This window comes from Nyctibius grandis, chromosome 3 (assembly GCF_013368605.1).
Source record: "Nyctibius grandis isolate bNycGra1 chromosome 3, bNycGra1.pri, whole genome shotgun sequence".
Classification (NCBI taxonomy): Eukaryota; Metazoa; Chordata; class Aves; order Nyctibiiformes; family Nyctibiidae; genus Nyctibius; species Nyctibius grandis.
Window position 1 is genome coordinate 28,090,723 of NC_090660.1, and position 25,988 is coordinate 28,116,710.

Here is a 25,988-nt window from a genome sequence, read left to right on the forward strand (position 1 = left end):
GTTTTGAAATGGTTTAACACTTCCTCAGAATTTCTCTACTAGCACACCCTCCCAAAATCCCAGGGGAAAAGAATCAGCCCAGTAAGAGCTTTGGAAGTCCTCTAGCCCATCCTTCTATGACCCAAGGCATGATCAACTATACCTGAGTCTTTAATAGGCATTCTTCTCCAAGATGCTGAAAGACTCTCCATAACAGAGAGTTCACCACCTTCCCCAACAACATAACCCATTGTTTTCACAATCTTCCTGTTGAGAAACTGTCTCTACATATACTTCAGAAAAAAACAAACACTGTATTTTTAGAAAGCATATGAAGGGACCCATCATGGAAGAGTCAAAGGTTAAATTTAAGAGACTAGTGCAGAAATGAGTACTACCAATAATAAATACAGCAACAGAAGTGAGTGGAGGTATAGACTGAATTTCATAAAAACTGGAGTTTAGTGCACTACGGAGAGAGAAGAGAGATACACACACACGGATGGAGGGAGATTAACAGAGATATATAGATCATTAAAGGTAGATAAAATTAAGATAGATTACTCATTAAATACAGTGGATGCTATCACATTTAAGCATCAGACAACACACTTGAAATGAAAAAGCAAAAGTACTTTTCATCTAAGGAGCAATTAAATTGCATAACTCATTGCCACAGGATCTGGCATACATTCCAAGACAATAAATGGGTTCAAAAAAGTAGCTAGCCTAATTAAAGCAAAAAAGTTTGCAGTGATTATTAAACACTGGTTCTGATGCATCCTTCAGTTACAAGACAGCAAATAACCCTGGACAACTGGGAGTTTAAAGGTAACTTTTTACACATACAGTCCCTTTTCTTTGCGCATCTGGCAATGGTCACAAGGTAATGTAAGACATGGACCTTTAGTCTGATGTATTACAGCCATTCATGTGTACAGTAAAGTGAGAAAGGGTTCAAATACAGAAACTTTTTTTACAGCCTTAAAGGAGGTGGTAACAGGTGGTGGTAGGGAAATGATAGGTATATTCAAACAAGGTTTGGAAGAATCTTTCTTGTGCCTCTTGCACCAGCCAGCCTTGAGTTCTTTACTCAGATGCAGTCTGCAGATGGAGAAACAAACCTTATCTGTGGAAGAAGATTTCACTAATTAATTCTTGCCATACACCTTTCAAGTTTTTTGAACACAGACTACTGTGAAAAAGCAGACATCGATCACAGTTGAAACAGGAGAAGCTGGCTTAGAATGTCATACAAAAACGCATAAGGAAGTACAACCATACTACTCATTTGCATCCAGTGCTTCTAAGCTGAAAATCTGTGCCTGGAAGTGAATCAGTTACGTCAAAAGTTGGAGTCTTGAGACTTTGAGTAAATGGGCTCATGGATACACAGATGATTATGGAGAGAGGGGAAAAAAAGAAAGGGGAAAAAAAAAGGATAAGTAGAAAGTGAACTGGACAGGCTTCACATGAAAAAAGCGATACTCAGTTTTACAATAGTGGGTGCGTGACAAAGTATGGATGTGTAGCACGTATGTCAATACACCAGAATTTGAGGAGGTTTATTAGTTGGCTGAGTTTTGACTATCTAAAGTTTCTGTAGTGGTAACAAAAAGTGCCAAATAAAGAGAAACAAGCCTTCATTTCACAAGAATTTCAAAGTGAATAATTTGTGAGCACACAGTCCATTGACTCTGGAATATCTTTTCTATTCTATACACAGCTTATTTTAACATCTCTTTGAATGCTGCTCAGGAATTGGCACCTCATTCACATTTAAAAAAATGAGGGAGGAAGTAGAAAGGAGGAAAAAAGAAATAATAATTTCAGCTCCTCTCAAAATGAGAAGTTAGCCTTCAATCAGGAACATTTCAACATTACTGTTGGCTCCCTGCATTTGCTAAAACACTGTCACGCCACTGACAGTTCACTTGACACTGCTTCCTCTCAGCTTCTGGCTAGAGCTGATTGAACATCCCTGATTATGCCTAAGGTCCTATTAAAAAAAACAAACAAACAAAACACAAAAAACAAAACCCAACAAAAATGCAAGAAAACAAAAAAACAACAACAAAACTCCAAAACCAAAACACAACAAAGACCTGGACCAACCAGAAATGTAGGCAGAGAATAAATCAGCTGAGAATTATTCATGCTTTAACAAGGACTGCAGATTGCTGTCTTATACTTGAACATAATCTTCCTTATAACACCAACAACAGGAATGCCTTTTGGGACCTGCTTGCATTTGGTTTTAGAGCCAATAAGAGGAACAATTCAGAGGGTGTGCCTCTCTTGGCAGTCACTACACATTCAAGAGTTAGAGATGAAAAAAAATACTTATTAGATCATTTTGTCCATCCTTCTGACAGTGGAAGATAGTCCCCTGTAGTATATTTAAGTTCTTTGACCAGTGTAAGTTTTCAGTGTCTCCAAAAATAGAAGTTCCACCCATCCCCTAAAGAGATCATTTTAAATGCTAGTAACATTCAGTTTTAGGAATTTTTTGCTAGTTATTTGCTTTACAACTTTCTACTTGAAAGTATAATGCAAAGTAACAAGATGCTTTTTTAACAGTTTACATCCCACTAACAGTTCTTTCATCCCCTTTGGTTACTCAAACATTTTTTTCTTCTTTGCTCAAACAACACAGTATTAAGTATGAGATCATTCAAGTTTTGTTAAGTATCTTACATAAATAGATTATTGCTCGTCTGATGCAGAAAAATAAGTATTTCCACATGGAAAATATTACAGATTTTACTAAAAATGAAGTAATAGGCACGCATATGGAAAATCCAACATGTGTATATACAAAACTAAAAGCATTTATTATTTTGGAAAATTTTATAGGAAATCAATATTGAGGAAGCTTTCTGATGCTATTTCAAGTCCTCAGTCACCGGAGTGCTCTAAGATCATATTTACAGTAAAATTTTATTAAAAGCTTAATCATCCGTTAAATAGGCAACGTGTAAACATACTTCTGATGCATTCGCCATGGTAGGTGTCACTGCTAAGCTCCTGCATTTCACTTCAGCATTTTCTAATAATGAGACTTCTGTTTTGAATGAAGGACCACTGTATCAACCCTACGTTAATGAGATTTTCTTAATAAATCTCAGAGATGTTTTACTCTTACCAATCGTTAAGACTGGACAGACAAAGTATGTTACTAATGGGAAGGATTCTAGCCTTCAGCTTCTCATGGTTTTTTATTCACCTCACGCCCCCTTTTCAAGGCTGCTGCCCAACCAACTTCCTCTTGTTATGCTCCCTGGATTCTTTAGTATCTCTGTTTCTTTTGGCTTGACTCTTTTTCACAAAAGAGCATGTTTCAAAGTTCTATGATAAGTTTCACTTAAAGCTAAAACTAGAGTCTTCCTATGGAAAAAAAGCATTGGTATCAGTGATTGAGAACAGGAGGTCATATACAAAATCAATTATATTTAAAGTAAAAACCCAAAGCCAGGTTGGCCATGGTTTACCTTGTTTCTTAGGATTTCCCCTCTTTCCCCCCATCAGACTGCTGCTGGGATTTGGGAGCTCCCCAAGCTTGAAGTCAGGAAGCAGGGCTTTGAATTCATCTCCATTCTCTCTTACAGGCTGCACAAAAGTTTACATCCTAGAACGCCCTGGAATTAAGTTACTTTAAAAGGAAAGCCTTCATTCTTCTGCTACTCAACATTTGAAAGCATGCTTTTGAAAAGAGTAATAATACAAAATAATAATAGCAGCAGCAGCTCTGTTGGGCTTCAAGGTTCCCACTCTCCGTAGGACTGTGGAAGTTTGTCTATTTCTTATTGAAGCTGGAGCACAAAGGAGAAATGAAATAAAAGCTTGCAACAGAAACAAAGTAGCCCATTCTTGGAACTGAATTTTTTGTAGCAGAGCTCCCTCTGCCCAGCCCTTCAGTGCCAGAGCAGGGATTTTTCATATATTTCCATGAGAACTGTACAGTCCTTCATGTGATTGTTTTTACCTGTGCAACCTCTTCGAAGTCTTCATGGCGTTTCTGCAAAGCTCTAGCCCGATGCAGGGATTTTCCCACTCCAGTATGTTTGCTAAGAAAAGCTTCTCCATGGTTTTCAATCCAATCCAACACCTGTGGTACAGGACAGAGACCGACAAAAACTGAGCGGATGCACTGAATGTTGCAACAAAAAGACAATCATTCAAGAAACTAAGAAGCTGTAAAGAGACTGCTTATAAGGAACTGTACTGTTGGATTAAAACACAAGAGCACATTAAAACACATATTGCCATTGAAGGACATGAATTACATCTCATTAACTTTTCTAAAGGCAATAACCAGCTCAAACTAGCTAAATCATATGATTTAAGATTATATGTTTATTTTGAAGCCTACGAAGGACAACCTTATTTCTACACATTCATCAATTTGACAGTAATCTGATCCAAGTGGCTAGATCCCTTGTGAGGGTCTCTCTGTAATCCATTTATGCCTTCAGCTGCCATTTTTCTGTAACGTAACACTAATGGAGTTAGCACATTCCCCAACAATGCTGGTGAATAACACAGTGAAGTTTTATTTTAGATGAGAAGTTGCTTCTCCTACTACATATTATTAAGTCAAGAAGAATGACTCAGAAGTAGAATTTTTAACTAACATAAAAAAATTGAGTTGAAATCATTACGAGATGAATGACAATGTCTGCATTCAGAGCATATGAAGGATTTTGCCCCAATTCTGAAGAAGCATTTCCTCAAAACATCAGATAGACATCTGTATTGTAAATTTTATAGCTGAAAAAGTGAGGAATGAAAGACATTTTAAGGATATTAAAGCTTCTATCACAATTACTGGGCTGACAACTTTATAAGCAGCAAAAACGGCACATGTAATTAGTTCCTGCCAGTTAACACAAAGGATTACTGCACACATACCAAGTTTCTGATGAGTGAACGAACAAAAACATCTGGTCTCTCTCCAAACTAATACATCTTAGCCATATCTTAATTCATTCATTAGCTAGCATGCATATGGTATTTAATTCTTTGGAAGATACTCTCAGAGGTTTAAGAATGCTGTTCAAAATTAATGACAATTGCTTATAAGTCAGCTAACCACTTTTGTAAAGTATTTATGTAGTGGTGTGGAATACTTTACCTAACATTTATCTCCAGCATTCTTTTTTCTTTAAAAACTGAGTATCTTGTTTCATTTTGAATATACGTGCCAGAAACCTGTACCTTATCTCTCCTTATCTACTAGTGTCCTATATTCTGATTCCTGAAGTCAGGTAAGTCCTGTACCAAAAGCATTTGACACTTAGCATAACTAAAAACACTTTTTTTTTCCTTCCAGACTTCAGAACCATTCCTGCAACATCACTCATGGCTATATTCAATACACCTGTAATCCCACACACTATTCCCATACAAAACATCCATGCTTTCGTTAATAGACAAAATGAAACCATATGGTGTGATTTTCTTGTTTTATCTTGACTGTTAGAAACTTCTTTGGCTTGCAAACTCTCTTCTACTGGACATCTTCAAAACAACAAACAATCCCATAATGCCACATAACACCCCATCTCAAATCACCAACACTTATGCAATGTTTTTTTTTTCCTACTAAGTATTGCCAAAATAATATTGTCGTGTTTTAGGTCAATGCACATTTTCATTTGCTTCTTTCAAGGGAAAGTATTGATCAGAGAAGATAGAGTGAGGAGCCAAACACGGCCTCAGTTATTTGTAAGTTTATAATATCAATGTTTTTGACTAGTTTCAGACTACTCTGCTTTTCTCGTTATAAAAAGAGCTAACAAGAGACATGTTTGGATGAGAGAATTAGACTGGACTCTGGAGACTACTAACAGTTATAAGGTAACAAATGAAATCAACAGCAAAATCTGTCCCAGAAAGCATGGGATGAAAAGCAGAAAGCAGCCCACAGAGAATGATTTTTGCTACAAATAATGCTCAGTAACTTTTCAAGAGAAGAAATTGTCATAGAAATCCAGTACACAGATCATGACATAAACCAGTCAGCTAGAGACACATTGCTGCCTCTAAGTGAAATCAGTATGAATACAAGTCTTATTAGCGCTCAGTCTTCTTACCTTGATTCTTAACAAAACTGAGGAAGCACTCTTCATTTAGGAATGTCACAGCACATAAAAGCAGAGTCAAAGTTAAGGTATGCTCTTGCCTGTCAGTGAAAGCTTTTATATAGCACTTCGTCCAAAGGACAATACCATTAGCTGGCACGCTCTTAGCCATTTAGCAATCTGAAATGATGCATTTTATTCCTCTTCCTGGGTGAGGTAAGAGTTACAGAAACCATCATACCAACCCGCTAAGGACTTGCCTACTAATACTGAAAGCACATAGAATTCACTCCAGTAGTTCAGTAATACATAGGAATTTAAGATGCTCAGTACTTTTCAGTATTGGTAATCCTCTGCTGCAGCAAGTTGCTTTCATGATGCAATTAAGCTTTAACTGAAGTCTCAGCAGAACCATCCTTATGTCCAATATAGAATCTAGAAAAAAATGCTTATTCTTAACCGATACTGAATATATGATAGAAGAAACTACTATGGAACAACGGCTTCATCTTGACAAATTGATCGCTCATGGCTGTAAAATACATGTTTTGTATATGCTGTTTGCAGAAATAAACAATCTGATTTTTTGCAGACTCAACATGCTTATTTTCACCAGTCTTCCCTACATCATTATCCAGTCCTTTCCCCCCCGGCTGACACACACACACACACACACACACTTAGCTACTTTGCACACTCTCACTTTTCTGATCACCACTTACTTGGTGCTGACATAACATTCAGAAGGGGAAGATGGAAATTTCTGCCTTCCTAATCTTCGGATAGTTAAAATGTGGAAATATTCTCTCCCGAAAAGAATCATTTCACACTGGAACCACCTCCAAAAGCCACAGGGGGATCACACAGTGAAATCAGCATTATTTTGATGCTGAGCAAGTAGCAAGCATTCCTGGCCCACCCTTCATTAGCCAAGGCTGAAACAACTTGTTACGGCAAGAACTTGCACGGAGTCTTTGGGGCAGGCAGATCAAGGAAGGAGAAGCAGCACATTTATCCAGAACAGAGAAGACACTCAAGGTCAGCAAGGACCTAATAAATGTATGTTTTGAAAAACAGCTACTATAAGTATGTTTTACTAATCTCTGACTTGCAAGGAGTGTTTTTCAGGCCCGAAAACTTTCACCGTAGGACTGCCAGCAGTATCACTCTACCAGAAACATTATCTTTATGTTCAATCCTGACCTTTCACGGCTTAGCAGCACAAAACCCCACGTTGCCATTGCTACTCTGCTTTATTGCTTCGTATCAGAACCTTCAGAGCCAGCTCCTTTCCATTCCTTGGGTGAAAGGATGGCGTACATTATCCACTTGGTAAGCTCATTAATTCTGAAGCATAATATACTTTTAGTAGCATGTTTTACACTAGAGGGATTATTTTCAACAATTGAGTGCAACAGCCAATGACCTGACCTTCACTTAAAAAAAAAAAAATACAAACAACAACAAAAAAACGACAAAAAAACACACCCTGTTTTTTGGTGTTAATATACAAACTAACCAGGAGCTTGTTCTCCTGACGTGTTTCTGCTATCTAAGGTGAAACTCAGAATTCTGTTCAGTTTAGGACTGTCAGACGTTTTCACATTTCAAATTTCAGATTTGCTGTAATTCACATCTTATCTTCTACTTTTAATACTTCATGTGCTACCTTCCCTACTACTTGCTCCAAGAAATTGGCAGATGATTCTTGGTGTACATAGCTATCACCACAGTGTTTTTGTTGATTTGGAAAGCTCCACTAGAAACACTTTTCCAATACTGAACATACAAGACAGAAGCGAAAAAAAACCAACCAACACACAACCAGTTTTCTAAAGTGGAAGTAACACAAAGTGAAGTACAAGCTCAACATAGACAATTCCCTCCTCCAACTCAGCTCCGTCACTCAACACTTCCATGAACTCATTTATTTCATTAATCCAGCAGAAAACTACACCAGCAGAGGGAAGAGGAGGAAATCACAGATTCATGCTGAAGGACAGTTACAGATTCACTTGGTTGCTTGCCTCTATGTGCAATTTAACTATAAACAATGGAAGAGGGCTGCACTTAGCTTATTTTGACATAAAAAAAAAAAAGTTTAACTTTACTAACAATAATTAAGAAGAGTTTTCACACTAGTTTCTAAATCATGCCAGATAATCTTAATTGCATTTTTAAGGTTTGAATACAGACTAACAAGCCCAAGAGAATGTGCAAATGAAAACTAAAGTATTTCAGAAAGTTGCTTTGGAGCTCTACATAAACCATTCTGAATTGTCTTGGATTTAACCAATACCTCAAAACCGAGTAATTTCATGCACTGAAGGGTGCTAATGATTATTCAATTGAAGAGCTAACACTTCTCAGATAAATTACATGATCTGATAAGGTTGTTTTTTTGTTTTGCAAGAAAAAAAAAAAATCCTTATTATTCAAGATCTCTTTTTTTCCCCTGATGGATTTTCAAAGCTGAGAGCCCTACAATCTGTCAAAGCAAGGCTATTCCAGGGAAATAGCATTATGTGTTTGCCGTTATTTTTAAGGTATCTGCTCCTGGCTACTACTAGATTAATTTGTATGACATGGATGTTGACTTATTGTCTTACAGCATGATCTGCACTGCAATGAAAGTATGAAAAGTTGTATTACAAAAGGGAATATTAACCACAATTCACATTGTGATTCACAAGGCAGTACCCAAAATTCACCCATATCTGAAAGTTAACTTAAAGTAACATAACAAAGAGCTATACTTCCACACTCAGAATTTCAGAAGCCTCTAATATGGATGCTAATGGCCATTACAGGGATAAACCAAAGGACAATCCAGTCTCTGGCAGTGATAACTACTGGATATTAAGGGAAGGGCTCAGGAATATGGCAAGCAGGGACTGCATTTCTGAACATAAGATCTAGTTGGAAATCTAAAGTGGTTGATAAAGATGAGCATTAGCACCAAAGGCCACAGTTTTAAGTTGTCAAGAAGATATCTTGATAAGTTAATTCAAGATCTGCCTTGCAAAGCATATAGAGAAACCAGAGGCATAAACAGGTAGAATAAAATTTCTCCAACCAGTAGGTAAGGCATGAGCCTAAACGGATTAACCCTCTTGAGCCAATTGGTTTGTACTGAAAACTTCTGCTATACTCACAATCCGCGTGCATGATTTGGATAACACATTCTTGATACTGGAGGTTATAAAAATAGGTAAACCCGTCTACTTTGTTCTTTTCAAACCTGTGACTATTTGATGTTAAATGCACCAGTTCCAGGGGCTGACAGGTCTCATATAGAGAAGGAAAATCCAGCTTCTTGCTGAAAAATCTGGTGTTGACTCTACCATGACTTGAGTCTAACGAAGGGTTATTTGTCAACTTCAAAGAGCAAAGCAGTTTCAGAGCTAACTCCTCTACTCTGAGAGCCATGACTTAGGAAGAAGCAGAAAATGAGAATTTCCTACATTTTATGACTTCCAAGATAATAAAAGTGAAGAGTAAGAACAGGACAGTAAGAGTCTCTGTAGCATTTAATGAACACCTTCCTCCGGGAAATAAACTGCCTGTAGCCTGGCCTACAGGTCTGAAACCTGAATTATGTATCTGGTAAATAACCTCAGGAGATCCCCTGGCCTAGGTTGCCTAAGTAGGTCCTACTTGGATTGAACTCAAAGTAGTGCAGAAAGTTCCAGGATCCAGTCTGCATTTGTTGGCACTAGGCTAGCACTGAGAGAACCTACATTTTTCCCTAGCAGAAGCAAACCACTGTGTTAATTTCAGTTTCTGAAGATTCCTTATGAAGCCTTTTAAGTTTCAGAGGCGATTCATTTGTGGACTGTGCCTCATCAGTCCTCACAAGTGCTGTTCACTGACTGCTCATGCAAGTACCAGCACTGGACTTTCCCGACTAGCTTCTATTTATGTAGTAATCTTCGTGAAGAGCCTCTAGGATTTACACAATGGTGTAATAGTGTTTTCAGTTCGGTTCTCTATGCCCTTCCTGACCATTCAGAACATTGACTCTGCTTTCTTTTACTTTTTTTTCTCAGCTAACGTTTTTCATGCCTTTCTGTATGCTTCATCACAGTTGATTGTTGAGAAGTTGGATAACTGCCTGCCTTTCAATATATGCCTCCTCTTACATCAAAAATTAAGTAATACAGTTTTAACAATTTTACACTTAATTTAGTGCTTAAGTATTTTTTAAGCTGTTTTCCTTAACTTACAGGAAGAGATAGGCACTGCATATAGAAGAAAGTTGAGCTAACAAGGTTGCTCACTCTCCCCACTGCCTGCCTGAATTAAGTATCTTTGTCAACTACTGTAAATGATGGAAAACAGGTTATTTCACTCCCAACCGCTCACATCTAGCATCTTCTTGAAATGGATGAGTTGAAGACATTTGGCTTAAAGTGCAACTAATTTGGAAGAAAGAAGGTTAGTTTAACCAGAATATATGACTGGCTATCTAAAAACGCTGTTCCGAAGTTCCTGATTTGTGAACACCTTTACACTGAAATGAAAGAACAGGATCAGCAAATACTGGCCATCTTTACTCTTTTATGAAGATGAGCTATTAAGTGATAAATTACTAACGTCTCTGTCAATTGCAGCCTAAGGCAAACATTTTCTGTTTATTAAAAATCTATCAACAAAGGAATTCTTTACAGCTTTACCTTTTTAAGCTAAAATCTTGTCAGAGATATTAATGTCTGTACTTAACTACCAACTTTTATGGATGTCATCATAATGACAAAAATATGGCAGCTAATAACCATTAATTCAAGAACAGTGTCATTGTAAAAAAAAAGTAATCTCATCTGTAATTTTTATACCTCTTTAGTGTACTACTCTCAGGTTTTAAAGAAACCAAATTAAGCCAATTAAGTATCACTGAGGATTTGAAACTAAAAATTTTTTAGAGTAAGAGTGTCGGTTTTTTTCATGTTATTCCTACAGGTCTTTCTGACACTTACAGTCCAGAATTTTACCTAGCATGTGAATGTCAGCTTCCAGCACAAGCTCAGAATAACCATCTGTTGTGGTTTAACCTGTCAGGCAGCTAAAAACCACAGGGCCGTTCACTCACTCCCCCTACCCTGCAGTGGGATGGGGGGAGAGAATCGGCGGAAAAAAAACGAGGTAAAACTCATAGGTTGAAGTAAAGACAGTTTAATAGGACAGAAAAGAAAGGGAAAATAATAATGACAAAAGAATACACAAAACAAGTGATGCACAATGCAATTGCTCACTACCTGTTTACCAATGCCCAGCCAGTGTCCGAGCAGCCACCACCACCCCCCAGCCAACTCCCCCCAGTTTTATTGTTCAGCATGATGTTATATGGTGTGGGATATCCCTTTGGCCAGTTTGAGACAGCTGTCCTGGCTGTGTCCCCTCCCAGCTTCTTGTGTACTCCCCAGCCTCCTCGCTGGCAGGGCAGTATGAGAAGCAGAAAGTCCTTTACTTAGTGCAAGCACTGCTCAGCAACAACTAAAACATCAGTGTGTTATCAACATTCTTCTCATCCTAAACCCAAAACACAGCATTATACCAGCTACTAGGAAGAAAATTAACCCTATCCCAGCCAAAACCAGGACACCATCTAGAATAATAATCTTTTTCATCCTGACTTAACGTAAATAAAGAAGTTAATTCAAAAAAAGAAAAAACTGAAGCAGAGCTAACGTACAAACATAATTTCTACCCGTGACAGCCAATATCCTCTGATAACACACAGAATTTGGAATCAGTCAATCCCATGCAACTACTCAATTGTTGAATGGAAGAACACGAGGCTTGGCAATCAAAACTCACCTGTCAAGGCAACCAGCATCAAATCACAGGCCGAGTAGAAAGGCATTTAGACAACACGAAATAAAACCTACCTGTTGAACATCCTGCTGAAAAACACATAGCTGAAGCCGCTGGTGCAAGCGGACCTTTCGGTGCTGCCAAATATTTTCCAGCTGGCGCTGGTGGTGCAGTACTTCATGGATTACATCCAGAACATGATGAACTGCTTTTGAGTAGTTGGCAGAAGCGGTGAGGGAATCAGAACTCCCAGGAGTCAAAGGTCTCTGAAGTTTGTCAAGCAGTGACTTTCCATCTTGGCTCACCTGACCACCAGAAACGACGAAGAATTACTTGTCTTGCCAAAAGCTTGTTAGACTATTATTTCATTCCCCACCCTCTCTCCCCATTTTAGATGTCTTTAAGAACTCGGGGAGCAGTGATTATTCCAGGCATGATTACATGCAGCTGTTATAGAAAAAAAAAAAGTATATTCTCCCTCTACGTAAGACAATTTTAAGAAGTAGCACTCTTCTAAATAACAGCCTGTCTTTCAATTTTCTGATTACCTTAAGAGTGCTTTTCTTTTAAAGTGATTCTTTTTTTTTAACAGGTCAAGTCTAACTTAGAATAAACACTCTTCAGCTTTTCTGTAGTCAACAAAGCACCTAAAATTAAGCATTTGCACAGAATTATCCTTCCAGGAACATCTCTCTCTTTCATACGCTGTGAAGGTGAACAGTGAGGTTACTTTCTGTAGGTTAACATTAATTTGATGAATACATTTAGACCAACAGATATGAACTTAGGACATGCTTTGATACAACATGATTTACAACTTTGAAATTATTACTGCTACTGGTAAGCCAAAGAGAAACTGTTGTTAATGGCAAACTTAAACCTGATTAAATCACATAAAAACTTTCCGTGCAGCAAAGAAAGATACTCTTTTTCCAAAATGTTTTTAACTACTGATGCTGAAACTGATGCTTCTATGAAGAAACATAAGTAATTTCTAATTGTTGTCTTCTCTGATTCAAACCCCAGAAAAAATATTCAGATTCTTTGTATGCTAATTAAAAAGCAATAATCCTATCTTATCTGGTCACTATTCATGTTCAGCACTTGGCCAAGGCTGTTGAAAGCACTTTTCATTGCCGTTTAACTATTCTGTCACTTTTAGCATGAAGCTCAGAGAAATGCTACAGTTCGGTATCATTCAGCTATCTGTAAAGAACTTTTCTAATAGCTCATCTAATGGGCAGGAAAAATTCATCCGAAACCACAAGACTGCAGTGTAAACAATAGTCTGAATCCATCAAATCAACACCGTGTCAGAAACAGAAAATTTGTTAAGGCCTTCTCCCAGTGGCTATTTTCAACAATTCTCACTAAATCTAGGCACATTTAAAATTTGCTGTTCAGTAGTCAAACAGATCCAAATGCAAATTCTTTTCTAATAGTTAGTTTACAAGTGAGTTTATTTCTCAGTTCCAATTTAAGCTTTTTCATTTTAGTAATAAGTATCAATACAGAGAATGAAGCTCACTTGGAAAAGTAGCTCCTATAAAGTCAAGCAGAAATGATGATATTTTTCTTTTCTGTATCCAAAGCAATTATCTAGTACAAGTCTTTCAAACATTTCAAGACAATGGACTTCAATTACCTATCCAGAGTCCATGAAATTTAGGGGAAAAAAATAATTAACTGTGATAGCCCCTTCATCTAATTAGTTTATCAGCTTTACAAACAAATGATCATGCACATTTCCTCTTTGGAGTTAACACAGTAAAGTTTTCTTCCCAGTGCATGACTACCTTAAGATTTCAGTGAGATACATAATTTCATTCATATATATAATTTCATTTAAGGCACAGCTATTGGATTTTCAAGCACACCAGTTATCTAAGCCTGTAAGCTAGTAAGTTACTTTTCTAGTAATATACAGTAATTATCCTCAGTAAAATCAGACTGTTTAGTCTTAAAAGCATTTACTCTCTTAAAATTACTGTCTTCTACTTTGCAACCAAGTCATGTTGTCAAGACATTGTAATCTAAAACGAATGACAAAGTGTTGTAATTTCCAGTGTTCCTCTCTCTCCCCCCACTGTTCATTCATCACAAAATGAAAGGAGCTCCGTGCTGTAACAGAAATGAAATCATACATCTAATAACAATAAGCAATAGTTCTGCAATATCTTTACACAGAAAGACAACTCCATCAATCTTCAAAAAGGAATGCGTGTTTAAGTAAGGCAAAATAAAACCTTCTGTCCAGAGGAGGAACATGACTTGTACATACACATATAACTATTACTTCTGCACCAATTCTGATTGCTAAAGACAAAGTTATTGCTTTACCAGATGGGAAAAAGCAATGCCCTGAAATCAGAAGAAAGGCACCTAATTTTTTTTTTTTGAGCAGTACCAATTAAGATCTTGTTAAAATCTCTAGCTATCCCAAAGTCAAAAGCTACAGCTTTGAAAACCTAAATAAATTTTCAAGGTATTTGCCAGAGCAATCCTATAATCTACCCATCTAATTTATTTTCATTATGCATCACCAGGAAGCAAACAGTATTTAACATGGTAATCCACAGTACTTATTTACACTTAGCAGCAGGCTCTAATCCAGTCACATTCCTGATGAAAAGAACACAAAACACCCCCAATCCAAAACAAACAAAACCAATCCAAAAAATCCCACTGTTTTAACTTAAATGTTTTAAAATCATTATTCCAGACAGCCCTAGCTTTCTTATTCCTTGCTGCACTCTCATGAACCATGCACCCCAGACTGCCTCTCTTCAAATAAATCTGCTACAAACATGCTACATCTCTGTCCCTTGTTTTACAAAGGGATCCTCCCAATGAAGACAGGTTATAACGAAGAAAAGAAACCTTCCTACAAAACATGCTCTCGGGAATGACTTAGAACAGGTATGCATAATAAGATCAAAAGTTTTATCACCAAAAGTGTGCTTCAGTATATCATTAGATCAGTTGCCATAGCAAGGTGGCATATATAAGGAGTGGGGATATCTTTACACACAGAAAAAGAACTCGTGAACTCTGGACATCTGACTCATGGTAATAAAGTTTATGCAGACTCTAAGATGGCAGGTATTAAAAAAATCCAGTTTTGATATACCAACAACAGGACTGATCATCAGCACTAATCTTACTCTCCTTTGCTGCTAAATGAAATGTGACCAGACTTATGATACAGTTGCCCATAAACAGAGATGGTTCATCAAAAAGTCATTTTATCTTTAATGTAATGTATAAATCACAACCATTATTTGAATCCCACATGACCTTCTTTTAAAAGAAGGTGCAAGCTGTGGCGTAAGCTATACTGTGTCCACTGATCATTTTTTACCATGATTTAATCAAATGCACACTTTTATGCAACTTTCATGAGAACAGCAACTACTGTATTTAATCCAGAGTAACATAATCCAACTGAACAGCAAAAATATTTTACCCTGTGATAAGAACAACCCTGGAAAAAGAAAGCAAGAAGAGTTCAACAGAAAATACCTGTTACCTAATAGTGAAGTCGATACCCATTTGATTTCTCTCTTCAGCTAACTAAAGCACATGAGATAACTCTATATTTTCAGAAAAAAAACTAGATACTTTAGCCATCACTTTCTAGGCCAGCTTCAGAATAAGCATTTTATCTTAAGTTGTAAACACATCTACTAGAAATACTAAGAAATATTATTACTTCATTGTGTGCATAATCCAAGATCAGAGCAGCAGCATAGGATATGCTAATCTTACAAATTCTGACTACATATGCACACTGGCTCATTTAAGTGTCTTTGAGGTTGGCAGAATCAAGTATATAACTTCTGGCTTGTCAAGTGACGTCCTTTGATGGTTAAACCTTTTTTGTGAGGCAATTTCAGAGATGAATTTTCAAAACACACCTAAAGCTATCTATGCCAACAGAATACTTTCCCCAAGAATATCCAGCTAGCTTCCCTTCAAGTGTGTGCTTAAATTATAGTATCATGCTGCTATTAAAAGGCAGTAATATGCAAATGTAAATTAAAACACACTTAGTACACTGCATGGGTTGTTTGTACCACACATGGTCCCTTCTCGGCTTTTAAATTTCTTTCAGAAGATTAAGAGGAAGACTTAAAACTTAACTTTTGAACAATACTAGCAAAGTCCAGTATACCAAATTAAAGAAGTAGTCTGGCACTTGAGTTTCCAGCTAATGCACTATGCAACAAGTGATGCCAGTTCATGACCCAACCTTAATGTTACACCATTTTACCAAGTCAGCAACCTAAGGAAACAAACAAAACACTGACCTCAGAGTAAGCCAAGGTAATATGCTCATATATCCCTTGATGATGATGGATAGCATCTTCTAAATCTTGCAGTTCTGAGGGAAGCTCCACCTCACCACAGGCTTTACACCATGAGTCCACATTGCTCATGTACTGCAACAGAGAAAAAACATTCTGCTTAATTTTGGGTTCTATCAATAAGTATACAGACATTGAAAAATGTTTAACATATTTCTCTCTGAACTGACCAAAATGAAGCTTATATCAGAACAGAAACAAATATTCAAGTCTGACTATACTTGTGCTTTTAGTTATATGGAACTCTCTGAGCCGCTCACAGACAGGCAGGCTTAATTGTATGTTGGCAGCCTTCGGAACCAATTGAACTGTTGGCAATACTCTTGCTTCCAGCCTACTCTTGCTCCTTTTCTTGACTTTGCAGCTAAGAAAAAGTTTACTTCACCCTGCATCTACCACTTCATATGCATGAAAGCCAGTTAAGGTCTTGGCTACATGAAGAGGCCAAACATGCTACAACTTTCAAGTCCAGACCCTCAGCTCTTACCCATCAACTCCCTGTGCAGATGCTCATGGTATCATGAGGTATCACCTCAGCTTTTTAAAATCTTTAAGGAAAACCAAGTTACTTTGCACGTGTGTGCACAGGCACACACACACACAAAGAATTAATGGTGAACTGTTCACTGAAACACTCCATAGCTGTCTTTTGCTGACATTATCAAAGAGGCAAAGCAGTGTTAGAGCACAGTAAGTTCACACCTCAGTCCCCAAAGCACTAACTTCTACACACAGAGAAGCACTAAATCCATTTGGTAAGCTGCTACAGCAGCAAGCATGTAAGGGATTTACAACTTAAGCGGGGGTCTCTTCGGACTAACACTGAACTTTGAGCACACAGCTCTGCCAGTATAGCTGCTCAAGTCAAGCCTTTCAGAGGAAACTGAGGATACTGCAACAGAATCTCTTCTGCAGACAATTAAGTTATCTCTGAAGCTTAAGCTGTCTTGACAGACAAGAAACTGCCATCATAGCTGTATGCACAGAAGTTCTGTCAACTTATTTTTGACAGCTAGGGGGCATGAATTTTATACCCTCGTTATGCTAGGAAAGGAAAGAGGAAAAAAGAATCTGTTCTTCTAGCAGTTTTCACAGCTGTTAAACTTATGACAGCCAAGCACATGTGGTATCTGTAAACTATATTCGTCGTCTATTCATGTTAAGTTCAAGCCTCAAAAGGTTTACAAGACCAAGCTATTTCTCTCATCATATGTATCTTAATTCCTGGAGCACATGTAGTCTTTTGAGGAAAAAAGCAATCCATAGACCATTTCTGGTACTCCATTAGTGTTTGAAAGCTAGGAGGAAAGGTGATAAAGTACTTAATTCTAAGATACTTATTTAATTCTCATTTCATCAAGGGACATTTTAAAAAATCTCTAACATTAAGCACTGAACATTAAAAGAAGCTCCATGTGGGACCACGGAGCTGCACTTCTTGCACCAGTCAGCAGGCATTGATAGCTGGGCACAGTCCTCACTGCATCTGACAGTAGGCAGCGGCACTTACCTGTCACTTGCAAGGGAACACATGCATTCAAGACGTATATGGTGTTTCTTTGGCAGCTTATTTTTTAATCATCTTTTTAAGTAGGTCAAGCATCACCAGTGTCTAAAGAGGTCATCCCTCTCATGCCAAACCCTCATCCCTTGAACTCACTCTCCACTGTTAATGAAACAGCTAATATATCACAGACAGGTATTTTACAAAGCAACTATGACAATCCATCACACTTAATCATCAAATGAAAACTGTAGAAGGAGCAATTAAAGAGCATAAGTAAATTAATCCCAGCAGATGCTGCACTATTTTCTCTCATTCTTCTCTTTCCTCCTGTTCACACTTACATTTAGTGCTGAAGAAGGTAACACCGACCCTTGCCACAGTTGTCCAGCACACACACACAAAATTTACTCCCCTGACTTCTGATGAACATCATTTTCTTATGAAAAAGGAGAGCACTTTAATAAGGGTAGGCCTATCTGTTCATGTTTCACCATCTCTCTCCTACACATAAGGCTGACAGTGCTTAACTGTAAACCTAAATAACCCAAGCAATTAGAAAAGCATCAATACTGATAAGGTACCACACTACCAAATACTTCAAGCTGCTTGGTGACTTTTACACCAGAAAACAATTCCTTCCTCTCCTTTTTATGTGTTTTTTCTGTAAATCCTGCTAAAAATACTTATTATGGTGGCATCAGTTTATATACTCTACCTTAGTCTGTTTAAAGACAGTAAAACCCGTGTCACCACTAACGTAACAAAAAGCAATGTGCATTTGCATCTTAATACATTCATATTTCTAATTTCTGGACATTTATGAAGTTGAATATCTGTGTAGTAGAAAACAGGAAAAGAAATTCTTAACATAGAGTGTGATGCTTCTATTTCTGCTGTTATCAACTCCCAAGCAGTTCTTTCATTTATTCCAAATTAAAGTTCTATCAGACATGAGACCTTTTCTTGGATCCAATTTAGCACAGCAAATGGAAAGAAAAGTATCTACAGCAGCCATACAGCACACCAGAGCTTCAGTCAGCCGTAACCATCCAAGAACCTCTGCTCTCTCAATTCACCAGAGATGCTCAGAGCAGACAGTCCATAATATCCATGGGTGACTCAACAGCTCACACATAGCAACTCCTTCAGAACTGAATTCCCTTGAGGGGAAAACATGCTTTCACCATCAAGACTATTAACTTGGGGATACTTATTCCTATTTCCCCTACATAAACCTCTTCTCTGGCAGTTACACACAGTTAATGACTTAATTAAAATAATTGGTATAGGCCTAAAGCTAAAATTTTTGTTTAATATGGGAGGAATCTCTTATGGGATACTAAGTAAACATATCCCACCACAACTTCAGATTCAGAAGACTGTTAATTAACTTCTCAACTTCCAGGTCAGTCCAGCTTAGTCTTCTATAAACAATAACAAGGAGTTAAATCTTGACACTCAAGGACTGATTGGGGTGGAGTGGTAAGGACAATAGAACCAAGTGAATGATTTCTGGATGTGGGAAAGGCGTTATACCGATACTGACTATACAATTTTTTTCCTCTCCTTTAAATTTAAAAGTTTCATATAGTTAAGCAAGCATTTATGTCCACTTCATTTTGATTCATATATCTAATTTGGCTAAGTTTTCTCTTGCATTGATATGGGCAAGACATTTTGTGGAGAATATGAGGGCACTGGGCTGTCCTGAGTAGAACAAGTTTTTGTGTGAAAAATCTGCTGAAATTGGCAGAAATGAATGCTCTGGCTTTCTCAAGCTTCTTTTCCATCACTCTCTTATACTTCTGTCTAAATCGAAAGCAAACAGTACAACTCACCACTCCAGCACAGAAACTTTTGTTGGCGCCCTCCCCATTCACTAACCTGTTCAGCTTTCTGGTGGAAGATGGAGGACATATCCAGTAACGTGCTACGTTCATCCAAGGCTGCAGCAAATGCCTTCCATTCTTGCTCCAACTGACTAGCAATCTGTTTTATTTGCTGTGAAGCATAATGCCCAGACTCGACCAGACGATTTGCTACTGACATGATGCGGTTTATGTTTACATACACATTCTATGGAGAAGAAGGGGGGAAAAATTAGTAGAAGTTAGCAGACCACTTAAATACAGAGGTATACTTCTATAAAATTCTTCTTTATTATAGTACTGCTTAATAGACTGGTTTTATTTGCCAAGTTTGTGCAGGCCTACCTTTGGAATCTAGGTGTATAATGTAACAGCCTGTCTGTATTATTGACAAGGGAGAAGGACAACTTGAAATGACCACAGAGTCTCAAGATAACATTAACGGTCAGCTTAAAGTCATATTATATGAAGACCCACTATTACAATGAAGAGGAAAAGCTAACCATATTTTGCAACAGCCTCAATAAGAATGTTTACAGACGTTCAAGTCAACAAGACAGTCAGACACACACAATATAGCAAAATCAAAGCATAATTAGTAAGCACTTGATCTATCTACAGCATGCATGTGTGGAAAATCACTCTACAAATCTCTACATCAACTTCTGAAAGTATTTCTACTTTTTAAGTAACAAAATACAGAACTCTTGAGTTCTAAGGAGTTCAGTAGTTTTAGATTTTATTTTCCCACCTCTATATTGCCTCAGAGCTAGCACTAAAAACTCGACAAATAAGGTCAAAGATCAGAAAGATTCTCTAGCATACTGGCATTACTCAGTGACAGCTCTTTCTTTCCTTTTAGCTCACAAATGCATTTTGGCCTAAAGTGTCTGAAATCTGTTCCTGTTCTGATTCTGTATGAACAAGTAATATTTTTTCAAAGGAAGCAATTGAGTGTTTCTGACTCCTGCAAAGCCAGAAACAAGAACAACTTCACCACTAAAAAGTTTCTGAGTAGCTCTTCCAGAGCTACATGCATATAATGCTGAGCTGACACTTCTTTTTATTGGGCTGACTCTCATACAAATAGAACAAAGTTCTTAAAATCACAGGATTGTTGAGGTTGGAGATCATCTAGTCCAACTCCTCTGCTCAAAGCAAGTTCAATCAGAGCAGGTTGCTCAGGGTCATGTCCAGCGGCGTTTTGAAAATCTCTAAGGATGGGAAGACCACATTCTCTCCAGGCAACCTGTTCCAGTGTTTATTATGTTTAAATGGAATTTAAACTTGTGCCCAGTACCTCTTGTTCTGGATACCATAGAGAAAAGTCTGGTTCTGTCTTCTTCACACCCATTAGATATTTATAATTTTATCTAAGTACAATCCCTCCTAAGCATTCCTTAATCCAGGGTAACTAATTCCAGCTCTCTCAGCCTCTCCTTGGACAACGGAAGCATGCCATACATGTACTTCAGAGAAGAACTTGGTCACGGTGATTTCCCAGAAAGGGAATGAGAGCTTTCCACATAATCCTGTAGGCACATCCTAATTTGTGTGTGTACACTTGGAGCAATCCCAGTTCAGCCCTGTTTTGTTAATTACAGGGTCCCTTTTGTTCACCTCACAGCAGACCCTTTGCTCGCCAACCCACCAGCCTACCGCTTCTTACTTGACTGTTGGTCCTCTTCTCCCTCTCCCATCATTCTCACCCTAAAGCTTTTCTTATCAGGTTATCCGGCCTGTGGAGAAGATACTTTTGCCCCACTTAGTCAAATAGCAATCCTTGATCCTCAGAGAGAGGGTTCCATGGTTGTAGAAACCAAAACCCTGTTGCCAACATCACCTGTGTAAACAGTTGTCGACTTGCAGGATCCAACTACCCTCTCACCAGAGGGATTGAGAGGAAAACCACCTGGCCTCCCAAGCCCTTGACCATTGCCTCTGGAGCCATGTAGTTACACTGTAGACTTCCCAGGTCACCCCTAGCAGTATCATTGGTGCTCACACAGAAAAGCAGAAGGAGAAAACAGTCTGAGGGCTGGGCAAGCTTTGGCAGTCTTTCCACAATGTCCCAAACCCAAGCCCCCAGCAAGCAGCAAACTTCCATAGAGAATGCATCAGGTTGGCAGATGGGGGTCACTGTTCCCTGCAGAAGGGAGTCTCCCATTACTGTCACTCGTCTCTTCCTTTTGGTGCTCCTGTGTGGCTCAGACTCAGATGGCACTGATGCTTTATTTGACAGCTGCCAGCTCCTCATCAGCCATGAGGTCAGTGAACCTATTCTGTAGCTGCAAATCTTCAGGTGGAACAGAAGCCTTCCTCCTAGTGCCAGAAGCCACTATCTCCCAACCTTCATCATCATGGGAGTCTCCACTTCCCAGACAAGCATAGACTCTGTTTGATCCTCCTCCCTTCAATACAGATGGTAGTTGGGGCTCTTGAAGCTGCAGAGTGTTGGAAAAGATCTGGTCAATCTCTTTCTTATTATCTCTGATGCTGTGCAGACTGCTGACCTTCTACAGCTCCTTTACTTGGTGACACAGATCCTTAATAACTGCACACCTCCCGTAGGCAAGGAAACCATCTCCTGCTGCCCCAGCCTTGGCAAGAGGCCGCAGGCATTTCCTCCAGTCCTGGACCTGCAGAGCTGCATCTTCCTTCTGGAGCTCCCTCTGGGTTGAGGCCTCTGATGTTACAGGGATAATCAGGTCCAGCAGTAGCTGGGGACTGTGCCCTGGGGTGCATCACCACCATTGCCAAGGACATGGATGCTGTTCTGAGCAGAGTTGCTGGCCCCTTCTGCATAAACTGCAGCACAAACTGCTGTGTCTGTTGGCTACTTCTGTTAGCTGCACTCGTTCTTGCCTATATCCCAAAAATTTCCATGTGGGGTCAAACTGACAAACGCTATCACACAGGATGGTTGAGAAGAAAACAACGAACACCATTAAAATCTCAACATTCTGCAGTGAAATATTTTTCCCTCTTGTCCATGCAGCACTTTCTGGAATGCCAGGATGCTGGAAATGCCAAGGAGCAGTCAGCTACCTGTCAGGAGCAGCATCACAACCTTCCCCCATCAAGGGTTGAGGAACTGAGCCCAGTGAGCCATGGGGGAAAGAACTGACTGCAACAAGCCTCAGTAAAGGCCACAGATCAACAAGTGACAGAAGACCAAAACCTGAAATTGCTGGAAAACTGTATGTTATTGTTGAGAGATGTGATGGGCAGCCTGTGTCAAAATTTGACTACACCCCTGACAGTAACAGAGGTCAGGGGAGAACGCTGCACATGGACACCCAATGCCACATAGATGCTGAGCATCTGAGGTGGAATCATTACCTGTTGGCGTCAAGCCACTGCCTAGAGCCTGACACTGGCTGGAGCAAGTGTTGCAGTTCCTCCAGGCTTCACTGTGCTGACTCATCTGAGTGGTAACTGGCACAGGTCTCTATTAATTGTAACTATATGCACTTATGCAAGCAGGAGCATACCTGACAGCCTACACCTCAGCTGGTCCGCTTAATAAATTGAGCACAGCAGTGTCACATTGGCTGTTTTTCCTTCCTGCACAATACTACATTTTCATTTTTTAGGTTATCCCACACATCTATGCTCTCTTCTTAAGCACAGCTGAACAACTGGAAGAGAACAGAACTGCTATTTCCAACAAATTTTAAAAGACTGGAGAGCACTTAGGCTATGAAAGCATATGTAGCATAAATACAAGACTGCTAAATGACTCCAGAAAGCCATTACATGGTCTTTACAGTGGTATGAAAAACACATGTATCAAAAGAGAAAAGAATAAAGGCTATATTAGACTGCCATTTGAACTGTTTGTGTATCATAATAAAAGAATTCTGGAAATTCTGGAACATCAGTTAGATATGAAGGACAGGGCAACATAAATGTGAAGTTAAACAAATCAAAACTGAGCTTTGGGCAAAATGGATTCATTTTCCCATGGCAACCTGGCTTCACAAGTGTGGAAGAATATCCCCTGTAGCAGTATGAATATGAATTAACAGGCTGACAGTTGAACACTTTCCAAGCTATGTATGTCCCATTCCCTTCCTTAAAAAAAAATCTTCTAATAATCTCAACCTTTCCCCGCCCCCCACTATCATATCCCTCACTACCCAATATATCTACTAAAGCTTTAATTTTCAGTATTTTAGAACACGATGCAAAATAGACACATTTAGTTAAGGAGGAAAAGAATCTCAAATTGCAACTCACTACAACTGGACTGTCTTTAACTGATCCTTAAAGGTTAACAAATTTTGTTCAATCTTCTAAAAGGACAGGCAGGTCCACTGTCACTATTATATGACAAATGCATATTTTATGCACTGCTTGAGAAGTAGTGTTCCAAGTAAGCTGGTGCTCTTTCCCCAGGGACTGACGTCTTATTCATTGCATGTATTTACATCCTGGTTTTAGTTAAAGAAGCAACTGTTATCAGGTAGTAACTGTTAAAGACTTGTTCAGCCATCTCACTTACATCATGTGAACCTGCATGAAACATCTGCAGCTTCTAAAGTGTATCAGCTGTCCAGCTGTCTAAAAAGTGAAAGGCTAAAGTGATACTGCATTTCTTTGTGTTACCCATGACTATTGTAATAAAACTATAAAGGGAAAAATTCATGTTACTGCATTACCGTACGTATAAGTACGTACACAAATGTACTTAGTACAATGATTTTCTCTCACAATGCCCTTTAACCAGAAGTTGAAAAGACACCTTACAATATCTGAAAAGCTCCTAATTGCAGAATTATTCCTGAAAGGGAGTGTACATTTAAAAAATATTGCTTAGCAAGGCAACACAGATTAGTAGCCTAACGCAAGCTGTAGTGCACTGTGTCATTCTTTGTTGTGTGCCTGAAAGGGGGCCATATAGGTGAAAATACAGTGGGGAAATATAGGTTGACACCCTGCCAGTTTAACTGAACTTCTATCACACTCAATACAAAATAAAGCTGGCAGATGCCCTGAAAATTCTATTTTATTCCCCGATTTTCCCAGACCCATTTAGAAAATGTTTGTTTAGCTCTAAGGTTTCAAACAGTAGTTTTCTGACACAGAGACTATTAAGCATTCAGTGTTAAAAACAACCACCTCAGTGACATGGTCCATAAGCATAATAACTGGCATCTCTATATAGACTGTAGTGAGTTTGAACTATTCATCTCTGATTAAAATATTTTAGCAATGGATTTTCCAAATTGTCTGCCACTTCACACACAAATGGCCACCAAGACAAGGTATAGCATAAATGTATGAAATAACATCTGCTTTAATGATTTAAATGTTTTCCAACATCTCTTCTATTCTCGATCTTGCAGCAACAGCAGAACTCAGTTTGGGAATCCAAACTTCAAAGATGAGGGCTGCAGAACAACTAAAGGTATCATCTGAAAGGTATTTCTCTTCCCTTGGAAAAAAAAAAAAAAAAGAAAACCTCAGCAACATCCAGACTACAATTAAGGAAAGTGTTTAACCTGTTCTTCAACTACAAAGATCCTCAAAATATTCTCAGGTAACTATTTAACCACTGCTATCAAGCACTGGAACAAGTGAATAAAATTTCACTCTAACTTTCTTCAAATTTATAATCTTTCTTTCCTGTGTTTTTCATGGTGGACCTGGGGAATCTTACTGCAAGGCTATATAGTCCAACACCAACACCACTTTCTTTCCTCTCTTACTTTTCACTTACCTTCACTTTGTCATAGTAAATGCCCATGCCTTCAACCTCCCCTTACAGCCACGTCATTTTCATCTGGATGTTCCCCATTACAATATTAAATATGGGGCTCTAAACGGAACTAGTTCTCTAGTAGGACCAACTGAATCAGAGCAATTTCTTTACACATCTTAGGTTCAGCTGCCCCAAAAAGTATCAAAAGTGAAACAAGATTTGCTTCTTTGCAGTAACACCACTGTCTATTCCTTTAGTTCATGATCCATTGACATGAACAGACTCATTGCTGTATTAACACCTCACCAGCTGATTGCTTTTTAAAATCTGTTTCTTTGCTTCTTCTCAAGGGTTGTACATCTAGCCTATTCTATTTCATCTTGTTGACTATGGAGTGCTCCTCAGAAGCTGGAAACAGTCTAAACTCATTTTGCCCTTTCAATCTCTTCTCAGGTTGGTGGCATCCAGACATCGTGTCTAAGCATTAACTGCTCTGGCAACAGAGACTGCCTTATGGATGTGCACTCAAAAAACAACCTCCCGTCTGACCAGGATCCACAGCTGTGCATTCCTTGAACTTCAGGAACACCATAAATTCATGGTTTACTTAAAACATGGTTATTCAGAACGATTAAAAACTTGACGGAATATATTTTACCTACT

The 25,988-nt window shown here is 38.5% G+C and overlaps 1 protein-coding gene across 2 annotated transcripts in view; it reads right to left on the reverse strand.

Annotated features, from left to right (window-relative positions):
- The window catches only part of TRIO (trio Rho guanine nucleotide exchange factor), a 272,182-nt gene that overhangs the window by 145,146 nt on the left and 101,048 nt on the right, over positions 1-25,988 (reverse strand). For both annotated transcript variants that reach the window (XM_068396806.1, XM_068396807.1), the window contains 4 exons: positions 19,635-19,826; positions 16,187-16,318; positions 11,951-12,181; positions 3,965-4,087 (listed from right to left, as the gene is read on the reverse strand). In XM_068396806.1, coding sequence (XP_068252907.1) covers positions 3,965-4,087; positions 11,951-12,181; positions 16,187-16,318; positions 19,635-19,826 — 678 coding nt within the window. The remainder of the gene's footprint in view (positions 1-3,964; positions 4,088-11,950; positions 12,182-16,186; positions 16,319-19,634; positions 19,827-25,988) is intronic.